The 12130-nt window shown below is 48.8% G+C and overlaps 1 protein-coding gene across 1 annotated transcript; it reads left to right on the top strand.

Annotated features, from left to right (window-relative positions):
- The first annotated feature begins 7733 nt into the window (after positions 1-7733).
- GINS1 (GINS complex subunit 1) lies at positions 7734-10713 on the top strand. Its single transcript, XM_030446997.1, has 7 exons — positions 7734-7861; positions 7942-8006; positions 8081-8176; positions 8571-8661; positions 9154-9270; positions 10067-10141; positions 10405-10713. Exons 1-7 carry the CDS (start codon positions 7787-7789, stop codon positions 10471-10473), a joined length of 588 nt encoding a protein of 195 aa, XP_030302857.1. The 5' UTR covers positions 7734-7786; the 3' UTR covers positions 10474-10713.
- The last annotated feature ends 1417 nt before the right edge of the window (positions 10714-12130 follow it).

Below are 12130 nucleotides of genomic sequence, written 5' to 3'. Positions count from 1 at the left end.
CACACAGCGAGCCATGCAGGAGAACTGTTTGTCTTGCCCTTAATCAGGAAACAGGAACTATTTCTAGAAGGTCTAGACAGCAAAAGATAATAACTTTTTACATTATAAGAACTACATTATCAAGAAAGAAAACGTTGCTTGTATTTCCCTGATGACAACTCCATCTTCTGACAACACTTCTCCAAGCTTCTTTTTTACCTAACACAATAGGAGGCACAGCTCTGGATAATAACCCAGATTTCAAGACTACTAGTTGAGGACATTGTTCAGCAATTCAGCAAAATGCTTTTATTTGTGGATGGAGGGAAGACGTTGGTGAATTCTCCTAAGCTTCCTAGCTTCTGCTGGAAGAAATATACACACTGGTAAAAGCCACAAAATGTGTATTTGGTACAATGCAGCTCCCTGTATCCAGGATCTCTGTTCCAGGGACATGGTATGAGGCTGTAAAATCAAAGTCAGTGCATCACCAAGCAGTGATGGGCCTCTTTATACCTACCATAGTCTCTGGTACACCTGGTGCAAACATCACTGTTAATCAAGCAAGACGAGGACACAGAGGACACCATGCACTATCTCCCCTCTGCGACAGCAAACCAGTCCACAGGATATTCCCATCAAGCAGCAGTCAGACTGCCAGGGAGCAAAGATGTCAGCAGGAAAGCTCACAAGTCTCTAGGACAGGAGGTTCCCTGTGGGACTCTCTCCCAAGCTTGTTCATGCTTGTTCATGTGAGCATCAGCCTTGATTTCAGCCAGAGAGGCCTGCAGGGATGTCCATAATATTCTTAAGAAGAGGGAAATGAGGTAGGAATTAGTCAAAATCTAACAGTAATTTAGAGTCATTGCTTATTTTCCACTGCAATTAAGTGGCCTGGTTATCTTGCTGCTTGAGTGACCACTCCAGTTCTCAAAAGTAATTTCTGTTAACTTGAAGTGTGGGGAAAGCAGGTACTCCTCTTTCTAGAGCAGAAAATAGGCTGTTGCTATGATCCTGGAGAGAACACAGAAATGCATCTGTCTTGGCAGAGATGTGGTTCAAATCAGCAAATTCTTCCATTGTCCCAGTAAGGAGTGGAGGAACACTCAGGCAGGGAGCTGGCAGCTGCCTGCACAGCCTTTCCTAGGGATGCTGGATGCCCCTGGAACAGCAAAATGAAGGAGAGAAAGAACTCAAAATGGCTCACTGGTCCTAAAAAGTAAGGGAAATGCATCCCCCAAGACATGGCAGGCAGCAGGCTTGAGGTGCTGGGGCACAGATGACCCAGATGCCTCACGGGCACCCCACGCCAGGGCAGTGGCTAGAGATTGCACTGCCAAGGCAAAGTTGCCCTCTGGTATTTTTGATGTGCTTGCAGCTCCAAAAGAATGGCTCATGCTTTCCTGCTCTCCTCTGACAGCAGCCACTGTCCACCCTTCCTGACGCACCTGAAGCACCAGTGAGACCAGCCACCCACCATGGTCACCCCCCACGTCACCCATCATCCTGTGTGTCCTCCCCCTCACAGCTGCAGAGCACTCTAAGGCAGAGAGAGATGTCCTGTGCAAACCCTGACCTAGAGAGAGAGAGAGGGAGAGAGAGAGATCTCCGATGTACCTCCCAGTCCCTCCATCTGGGGTAGGGCAGGCAGAGCCCCATCTGGGCAGAGTCAAATTTTTCCAAACCAGGAGTGAAAGGAGTGTCTGAAGAATAACTGACTTGTATGGAGGTAGAAACTGGGGTATGGGTCATCAACTCAACCCCATCTTCCGTCTGCTGCCTGCACCCTACCTGGTGCCATGGGCCAGAGCTGCCCCAGCCATGCAACGCCCCTGCACCAGTGGGTCAAAGCTGAGGGTCACCCCTCTGTCTCTCTCGTGGTTCCTCATAAGTTCAATGGCACAATGCAGCTACACTATTTGAAAAGCCATAATATTTGTTGGTACGACTCTTTTACTACCGTCGATTTATATATATTTGTTGATAGAAGAGATCAACTAGGGAGACACTTGTAGTCTACTGGGAAATAATTATCTGATGCTGTATATTCTGTACATGCTGTATAAACAAAGCAAAATATTTAAATCGAAAAGTTCAGTGGACTTGGTGGCACATGCTGGGAGGGGAGGTTGGGATCAGGCAAGCCACCTCCTCGAGTCACCACGACTCAGACTCGGGGTCACCAGCAGAGTCACCATCCCACTGAGGTCCTGGCCAAAGCCTAGGGCAGGATCTGGCCACAGTGCAAGGGTAAAAGCTCCTAACTCCCTGGGTGCTTTTCCCCATGGAAAGCTGAAAGAAGGCGACTTGGTGGGCAAAAGCAGCTGCACTTGATCCCCCTCCTGGGGGTAAAGCATGGGACTGGGCATGGCTTTGTCAGAAACTCTGGGTGCAGCAAGCCCGGCGTTGCCCACCTACTTCCCTCCTCTCCTGGCCAGGGTGGAAATCCTTCGGCCACCAGCCAGCATGACATCTCTTAAGACATATGGTCAGAGAGAGATGATTCCCCATGGGGGGGTGTCCGGCAGTGGCAGAGACTGGCTCTGAGCATCCAGCTCCTTCGGCTCCTTTCCGTGCTGATCCCACGCAATGGCACCAGCTGCCCTCCCCAGCACGTTTTACAGCAGCAACGAGCTGTGCTCTTCTAACCTGACACACTCTGTTAGAAAACCTGTTTCATATTTTCTGTGGTATTGATCTACAACTTTTGAAATCATTGGAGACAGCTGTAGTAGCCTAAAAATTGTGCTGAGCTCATATATTTTTATATTTGTGGTGTTTTCCTATTAATAGAGTAGTGAACCAGTAGCCCTATAGCTGAAAGTGAACTATTCAAAATAAATATACGACTGCAGAAAATATTTGTAAAAATAATTTATTTGAAATATTCTGCCAAAGATAGGTCTCTAATGATCTGTAAAATGTTGTTTCTCTTTTTGCTCTGAATGTCATTGTGAAAGCACTTTTCTCCCCACTGTCTTTTGAAGATTTGCTTTCTTTTTATCTTTAAGGGCAAAGAAATATGCCAATAATTATTATTTTTATTTTTATTTTTTTTTTAACCAGAGCAGTAGATAGAGTAGTAGGGAGGCACAAAACAGCTTCATAATGGTGACAAAAGAGATCCAGTAACAATTACTCTGAAAATCCAGTTTCTCCTGTGGTTCCTCTCACGGACAGATGCGTTTCAAAGCCCAGGACAATTTTCTAGCAGCTGCTGCTGCTGTGTAGCTCACCTGAAGGAGAGAAACCTCAGGACAGCCCATTTGCAGGCTTGGGGCATTTGGACCCCTTGAGGGTAACTTCTGCCTCTTTGTTTTTTATAACCACAACAGCTTTATTAGCCTGTAATAGGCCCCGTGGCACACGTGTAACCCTCGGTGAGGGCTTCGCGGGGCTTCAGCCTGACAAGGTTTGGGCCCCTCCAAAGCCCCTTTGGCACCTGCAGCAGCACCAGCCTGGGGGCAGAAGTGATCCTGCTGGCACCTGAGTCTGTCCCTTCCCCACATGGGAACAGGGGCAGGGGAAAGCCAGCAATGAGGGGCACGTAGTGCTTCAGCAAGAGGATCAGTCCCTGCAGGTACACAGTGTAACGGGGGGGTGTACGGCCCAGATTTGTCTGCTCACAAATTACAAATCTAATTGGTTTTTTACAGGGAAAAAAATTATTTCCCTTCTCCATTCCTTCCTCTTGAAAGAACTTTTCAATACTAGGAAAAGCTTTCATAATCTTCTGTGATCCCCAAGTCTGTTGCAGTGGAAAATACATTCTCAGCCACATTTGTTAGGCTCCACCATAGCAAAGAGATTTTTTGGCTCAGGTTTTTTTTTGGTTTTTTGTTTTGGTTTGGTTTTGGTTGGTTGGTTTGGTTTTGTTTCTGTGCAGATCCACAGTATTCTGAAATATCTTGATTGTAAAGATCTGGAGGAATTAATAATAAAGAAATGAGGGCCCTGTTCCAGTGAATGTGTTTCTGTGTGCAACTCAGCTCTTGACTCGCCGAAGGTCAGGTACACGTGTAAATAAATGCTTTATTAGGCAGGCACCCAGAAACAGAGTCGTGAAATGCAGCTTCCAAGCCATGAGGTGGGTAGAGGGGTGACAGAGGCACCTCCATCCATCCAGTACGGATGTCACGGAACTGTGCACGGTTTGCTGCGGAGGGAGCCCCGTGCCAGTGAAATTTCTGTTCCTCTGCACAAGGAGCTCTCTGAATCTGGGGCTATGCCAGCTGCTGCATCACAGGGAAGTGCTAGCAAGCCAGGGAAGACAATTGTGAGAAGAATTGGGTTTCTGATCACTGTGCATTTTGTTAATTAGTGAATTCAAATAGTTTTATTTTTACCAGAAAAAAAAACAAACAAAAAAAAAAACCAGATAATCTTTATTCCAGTAAAGACAACTGTTGACTTGAGATATATATATATATCTATATATATATTATTTGAATGGTTTATATCCTGTTGCGCTAACTACATAAAAATGGAAACATGTTGCAAGTTGTGTCATTCGAATATACAAAATAAATTACTTTTCCCTGCATGCTGCCTGGGTATGTTGTGATTTGAATTATGAGTTATATTTGAATTGCCTTATTCAAGAGGTTGTATGTTACCTAACTGGGGAATGACCTGGCACTGTTCATCACATTACATGTGTACTTGGTGCTGTGTTATGTCAAATTCAGATGAGATGTCTGTCATCTATGTATTCTGTGGGAGACCTTTTATCTTGTTAAACTGTGATATGCAAACCTCTCATTGCCTGAAATAGTCAGAGTTGTATAAAGCAGTGTCTTCAGCTGTTTTCCTAATTTTATCATATTTCCTAACACAAAATATAGATGTTTGTAAATTCTACATTCATTCTGTCTATTTTTATGTATGAGGCTTTTTTTAATCTGGCAAAGGAGTAAGATAAGGCAGCTTCCCCTGAATTTTTCAATCAAGGCTCAGTTACATTTCTATCCCCCAGAAAGATCCAACAACCAATTTTCAGCAGCCACAACTGGAATTAGGGACGTATGTTTATTGCTATTATCTCTTCTGGCTCAGATGGGTCATTATCACTGCTGAACACAATTATTAATGGCAAGCCAGCGTGATGCTTCTGTAGTAACAGCCCTTTGAGGACCAGGCACTCCACAGCAGCTTCCTGAGGCCCCACACCTCTCCCCTGTCATGGGCTGAGTGGGGAGGGAGAAGAAAACTGTCCCTGCCACAGCCAGACAGCCAAGAGGTGAGATGCTGCTTATTTATCCTGACTCCAAGGCACTTTTTCTCCTCCCACAAGGCACCCCAAGACCATGCCATCTGCCCTCCTCCATGACACCTTGGTCATAAAACTGCACTTTGCCCATTCATTATCTCCATGGCTGCTGCCCCTCTCTGAAGACCAACATCCCCTTCCAATGCTGCGTTGTGCAAAATCCCTGCTGGCTGCTCCTACAGTGTCTGCTGAAGCCATGCACGGGGTCTCCTCCAGCTTTGGTTCCCAGCCATGGGATCACGTTACTCCACGGCTGGCTAACAGCAATGTGTTCCAGCAATCAAAGAATCATAGAATCATAGAATTGGCTGGGTTGGAAGGGACCTCAGAGATCATCGAGTCCAACCCTTGAACCACCGTTGCGGTTACCAGACCATGGCACTGACTGCCACATCCAGTCTCTTTTTAAATATCTCCAGGGACGGAGAATCCACTACTTCCCTGGGCAGCCCATTCCAATGACGGATCACCCTCTCCATAAAGAAATTCTTTCTAATATCTAACCTAAACTTCTCCTGACACAACTTAATACCATGCCTTCTTGTCTTGTTGAATGTCGTCTGGGAAAAGAGACCAACCCCCACCTGGCTACACCCTCCTTTCAGGGAGTTGTAGAGAGCGATGAGGTCTCCCCTGAGCCGCCTCTTCTTCAGGCTGAACAGCCCCAGCTCCCTAATGTGCTCCCCAGCTAGGCACCAGTACCCCTGGACACCTACAGGTCAGATCCTTTGGAAAAGATGCTGCGCTGCTGAAGTGAAAGAAACAAACAAATCTGTTTCAGTCGCAGCACAAGGACAAGAGTTGACTCAGTACCCCCAGTAGCAGGGTTCAGCAGCTTTACTGTGTCACCTGTTTTGTCCCACTCAGACACAACTGCTGCATCTCTTGGCTGCAGCACCATGCAGCCAAGAAAAAGGTCTATTGGGGGGCCAGACCCCCAGAAACCCATCTCTGGCTCTCATCTGACTCGAGTATTTCTGGGCATTTTCCTTCCATGCCTAAAATGCCAAATAAAACAGCTCTTGGGAGCATTAAAACACTCTTGCCTGAACCAGCCACAGCCCCTGTGGTCCTCAGTTATACTGATGCCACATCAGCCTAAACACAAGCAGCATAAATGTTTCAGGCATACAAAGCCCTACAGAGGTGTCTCAATCATGGTGTAAAAGCCCCTCCCTGTGCTCTCCCCACTCGTCCATTTTTTTACCATCACTGCATATATGAAATGCTGGTCATTTTTTATGTCTAGTAACTATTGAAACACACAGTCAAGAAAGTAAATTCCTGGAGCAAGACAAGCCGTGGTCCTGGGTTATTCATTCCCTTTCCAGATCACCTTTTTGAGTACTAAAAAATGTCCTATGCCTTTTTTTTTTTCTTCCTTCAGTTTTGGCAAGCTTCAAGTGTGAAGGATGCTGCTGGCAAAAAGGAGATGCACTAGGAAGGGCTGGGGTAGTTCAAGGTTGTCAGAGAGACAGTTCTGTGCAGCACCCCAGAAGAGACCAAAAAGAGGAATGGTGAAACCAGTTTTGCTACAGGGACCTGCTTTAGGGGAGGGGGGAGCGGGGTTGGGGTTTTTTGAAGTGCAGGGCAAAAATGCTCACTTTTGCCTTGCCCACTCAGGGGCTCTGTCACCCCGAAAGTGTCTGGTGTTGCCCCCCATTCCCTGCTCTCATTGCTGCTGCTGGAAGGTACTACCTGGAAGTCACAGGCTCAGTCCCATCTGCCAGGAGAGCAAGAGACCCCCACAGCTTTTGTGGGCTCCTCTGAGCACCTGGACACACCACTCACCCTGGTTCACCTCATTTTAACCAGCCGCATCCTTGGCTCTGCTGGCACAGCTCACATTTCAGGAGGTCCTTCTGCAGGGGCTTGTACAGCCCCGAGTGTCCAAAAGGAGATACGTGGGAATGCAAGAGGCAACCCTCGGGGATCGGGATGGATACCGGGCTTCTCCACAGCAGACCTGACCTAGCACAGGGGGCAACCCTGCTCCAAGCAGAGCCCTCCAATTGCTGCTCCTGTCGCTGTTGAGCTAGATGGGTTACCTTGGGGTAAGAAGCAAAAAAAAAAATTCAGAAACAGGAAAAGCGAAATTTCAACATAAGCCTTCAAGTCAGGGGTGGATGAAGAGCGGGGATGACTTGGGCTTGTCCTGTTCTGCTGCAAGGTTGGCACTTGCCTCTCCCCAGTCCCATGGGAATCTCCAGGCTGGGACACAGGTCCCGGTGCTCGGGTGAGTGCCTGGGCCAGGCGCGCTCAAGGAGTTCCCATGACCGCTGGGTTCACCTGATGTCCCGCGGTGCCCGGTGCCGGGGTCTTCTCTGGCTCTGCCACCCGACCCGGCTCTGCAGCTCTCGGTTGCAGATTCCCCTCCCTGATGCCGAGACCCGGCGCAGCTCGGTGCAGGTAACGCCGGTGGGCGGGGCCGGGGGGGGTCGGGGGGAAGGGGCGGGGCGCTGTTCCCGCGTGTACCGGGCCCCGCCCCCACCGCCATTGGCTGCGGAGCCGCCGGGTTTCCCGCGCGCGGGAGGTGGCATGGCGGGAGAGCGCGCGGTGGGGCTGGTGCGGGAACTGCACCGCGCGGCCGGCGGGCACCTCCCGCCCTTCCGTGTGAGCGGGACCGGGGGGAGAGGGGACGGGACGGGCTCCGGTGGCGACCTGCTCACCCTAACTTCTGTCCGACGTTGTAGGCGGAGGAGCTGCGGCAGGCGCTGGAGGAGATGCGGGAGCTGTACGAGCGGAATCAGGCAGACGTGTGAGTCCCGCAGAACCCGGGAGGCGCCCCCGCCGGCGTCCCGCCTCTCTGTAACGCGCCTCTTTCTCCTCCAGGTCCGAAGCGAAGTCGGGGCGGACGAACCTGATTTTCCTAATCCGGTTTCGGCACTGCTGCCTGCTCCGAAACCAGCGCTGCCTCCTGGCCTACCTGTGAGTGCGGCCGGGGGAGGCGGGGTATCAGCCGCGGCCCGTCGGGGTCACGGAGTGACCACTTTGTCCCCGCTGGCCCGGGAGCGCAGTCCCCAAAAAGACAGGGTCCCCAAGCGTTGGGTGTTGCGAGGTGCGGGAGCAGGGCGGCTGCAGGGCTGTCTCTCTGTGTATCCATTGATGGTGCCACCCGAGGCCGGCACAAAGAGAAGGCTCTCCTCCTGCTCTTTAAAAGTTTTACTAGAGATAGGCCTAAAATCCCATTCTTCAAAGGACGAGTGACCCGAGTTTTCGCTCCCTGCTTTGAGGCAGACCGGGGGCATCGGCGTTACCGGGGGATATTGCCAGCGCTTTTCTTCTCAGCAAAGAAAAGCGCCCCGCGTTTCTTCCCCCGCAGGTACGACCGGTTGCTGCGGATCCGAGCACTAAGGTGGGAGTATGGCAGCGTCCTACCAAACACCATCCAGTTTCACATGTCTGCTGAGGAAGTGAGTTGTCTGAAACTCTTGACCATTATTCCTCCTGATAGGTTATCTACTGAGTAGAGTCAAAATAGGGTAGACTTCTCCTCTTTCACTATAAGCATGACACCTGACACGCCTTTCTGCACATACACATTTGTTTATTCATCGTTTGTGGATACTGAATGCACGTGATGCACAGAACTTTAAAGAATCAGGTGGTCTTCACCAGATCAGACTTAAAGCCAGCAGACTTGGGTTTTCACAGGCTGCTCTCAAATACCATCTCTAGACCCATGTACAGAGCTACTAACACTAGCAGCACATGTCCTACCCTGAATCCAGGCTGCTCTGCCTCTGGGGTAGTTTTTCCTTTTAGAGGAGCTTGAGTTCACCTTTGGCTGGCATGGACATGCTAGGGAACAGTGGTCTGAGTGCACAAACTAGATCTCACTCATCCAGGACCTGTCAGCATTAGCTGTTTGGCTTTGACTGAGGGATGGCTGTTCATGTCCACAGGTAGAGTGGTTCAGTCAGTACAAGAAGTCTTTGGCTACCTATATGCGGTCAGTAGGAGGAGAAGAGGGGCTGGACCTTACACAGGACATAAAACCTCCTAAAAGCCTGTACATTGAAGTAAGTGCAAGATTGGTGGTTTATTTTTTTTTTCTAGAGAATTTCAACCGCCTCTAAAGTCACAAGATCCAGACTTCTACATTCAGCTTGCCAGTGTTTTACGTCTTCTGTTGAGGGCTTAAAGCATGTTGAAAGATGGTAATTCTAGTCTGCAAGAAATTCTGGGCAGGGGGAGTAGTCTGAATCCCAGTGAGAAGTTTTTGTGATGTTTTAGAGACACTTATCCAACCCTCATGCACAAGAAAATGTGTTCCCATGTTAAGGATTGTTAACTAGTTTGTTGTTATTTTAAATGGACTCTGATAGATAAGACTATACAACATTTTATATAATTGATACAACAAAAAGCATGTAAGAAATCAGTAGCTGAACTTCTCAGTTCTGATGTTCTTTTTGAAAAAAACACATATTAACAATCAACCTGTTCCTTAAGACAGTTTCACTGTTAGCAAATTGGCATTTCCAAGTATGTGTATGAGATGGTTCTGGAAATGCTGCTCCCCAGACCCCATCTCTTGTGCTGCTCTTCCTCTACTCTGCAGAGTAGAGGCTGGGCTGCTTGCTGGTGCTTCTTGCTCCAGGCAGAGTCAGGAAGAGAACATCTCATAGAGTCCACAGACCATGGGATTGTTCCAGTTCTGCATCTCCAGGTTTCCTCTGTACTGAGGCTCCAGCAGGCATATGGAAATGTGTCCATACTCACAGTTCTGGGGCATGTGTTGGAGGTCAGCAGTGATGCTAAGTGCCTTTTATGGGAGATCTGATGATCTGAGAGCTGTATCTATGCTTTCTGCAGGTGCGGTGTTTAAAAGACTATGGAGAATTCGAGATTGATGATGGTACTACCATCCTGTTGAAGAAGAACAGCCAGGTACCTGTGACAAGAGTGTGTGGTGTAGTCTGTTCTTTCCCTTTCACTCCCTGACACCCTCCTGCTTAATTAAGCTCCACAGCATGTCACAGTTCCTGCACACAGGATTCCTGTCTGCATGGTCCAGAACTGTGGTTCAGCTCTGCCTGATTTATAACACAATGCAGTGGGCATAAAACCCAGCAACCAGAGCTGGTTGTGTGCATTGACAAAATCCAGTCTGTATGGGTTTCAAGGAAAGCTTTGTCTGTGTTTCTGTGCAGCACTTTTTACCCCGCTGGAAATGTGAGCAATTAATCAGACAAGGAGTCCTGGAGCACATCCTCTCCTAAGTGTGCAGGACAAGAGGGACAAGCCTTGCTTGGTGGCCTGCCCAAAACTGGGACTTGAACCTCTGGTGTGTGTGCACAACTTGGACACCTCAGCAATTTCTGCAATGGGTACCCTGCTACTCCTCTTAATGACTTTTCATACCTGACATGAAGATCAGCCCTGATACAAAGTATGCAAACCACACTGGCCAGCTCTTCATGCCAAAAGGGTGCATGCTGGTAATGTAGAAATCCTGGGAATCCAGCATAGCAGAGGGGTGACAGTGGGGGGGATAGGAGGGGGGAGCATGGGGCGTGGGTCTTTTACAAGCCCTACAGCTACAAACAGGTTTTGTGAATGCATATTTGTTTGCAGCAGTTACTTGTTCACGCTGCATGTGGGAGTGAGACCAATCGGTTGCACTCCGGAAGCCAGGAGAGCACCATGGTTGCAAAATAAAAAACTGCTTCAGCCTTCAATGTAGTGTTTTTCAAAGAGTTAATCTTGTGTTCATTAAAACACTCTGACCTGGCTCTCTGGCCCAACCCATCTTGACCCTGAAGAGCGATGCTCAGCTGGTTATTTAGGTCTCAGTGGAGCTGCTTCAAGTGCCAGATGAGGCTGCACGAGGCTCTTTTAAAGGTTAGACATGAAGCCTTGCCTCCTGTCAGAGCCCTAGAAATGTTTTTTAAGATGCCAGAGTCAATGAGCAATGTGGTCTGGAGCACAGGCATGGCCTCCCAGCATGCTTGGTCTGTGCCCATCCCTATATGAAAAGTCTCCTTCCCCAGAGCAACAGTCTGGCAGGGCCAATGGACTATTTGGGGTGGGAAAGGCAGCAGCAGGTTTTTTTAAAGACTCTGTTTAGCAGAAAACGAGCAAAGCTGAAGAACTGGTTTTTCTAATGGAGCTGCTCACTCTTCAGTAGTGGCTGAGGTATGGCACTTCCAAACAGACTAGAGGCTTACCTAGCCCCCATTCTCTGACAGGAGCCAAAAAGCAAATACTTAAGGATACAAGACCAAGATAAATGACTGGGCATTACAGCATTGCTCTCTGAGTCCCATCAAAGGAACCTCCCTGAGCTAGCCTAAACCTTTCTGTTCTTTCCCTTTCACTCCCTGACACCCCTCTGCTTTTCTAAGCTTCACAGCATGTCACAGTTCCTGCACACAGGACTCCTGTTTGCATGGCCCAGGACTGTGGTTCTTCCTTGTAATAGCACAGCTTACCTCATGGCCCTTGCATCAGGATTGTCCCCAAGGCAAAGAAACAGCTTCAGCTGTTATCCACTGGGGCACAAAGAGCAGCCCAGATCAAGAAGTCCTCAGTCACAGCCTCCATCCATGGGCTGGGGAACTCCTGCCCTGGCCAGCTGTGTACTTGAAGGCAGTGGTTAAGTTTTAGCTCATGGCCTCTTTATCCCCTTTTTTTTCTTGGAACCAACAACAGCTTGAGCTACTTCTAAGCACTCTTTGTCTTGTCTTTGTCCAGCCTCTGCTTTGCCACCCTGATCCAGTCAGACTTATCTAGTCTTTCCTGTACAGTAGTCTCCATAGCCCCCAGCATCCTAGAAGTTGTTTTACAGATAGTGGCAACCACAGCCCCCAAGCAAATACCCTCTGCTTTCCACAGAGTAAGGCAGGGGCACCAGGACAACAAGGCAAAGGGTAGCAC

The sequence above is a fragment of the Calypte anna genome, chromosome 3, assembly GCF_003957555.1.
Source record: "Calypte anna isolate BGI_N300 chromosome 3, bCalAnn1_v1.p, whole genome shotgun sequence".
In the NCBI taxonomy this organism is placed as follows: domain Eukaryota; kingdom Metazoa; phylum Chordata; class Aves; order Apodiformes; family Trochilidae; genus Calypte; species Calypte anna.
Note: the sequence above shows the minus strand (reverse complement) of the source record. Positions and strands in the feature narration are given on the sequence as shown.

What these genes read in the sequence shown, in the direction of transcription:
- GINS1 (XM_030446997.1), top strand. Translation starts at nt 7,787, where the DNA reads ATGGCGGGAGAGCGCGCGGTGGGGCTGGTGCGGGAACTGCACCGCGCG. An exon ending in GAGCGGAATCAGGCAGACGT is followed by an intron (nt 8,007 to 8,080) that starts GTGAGTCCCGCA and finishes TTTCTCCTCCAG; the next exon opens with GTCCGAAGCGAAGTCGGGGC. An exon ending in CGCTGCCTCCTGGCCTACCT is followed by an intron (nt 8,177 to 8,570) that starts GTGAGTGCGGCC and finishes CTTCCCCCGCAG; the next exon opens with GTACGACCGGTTGCTGCGGA.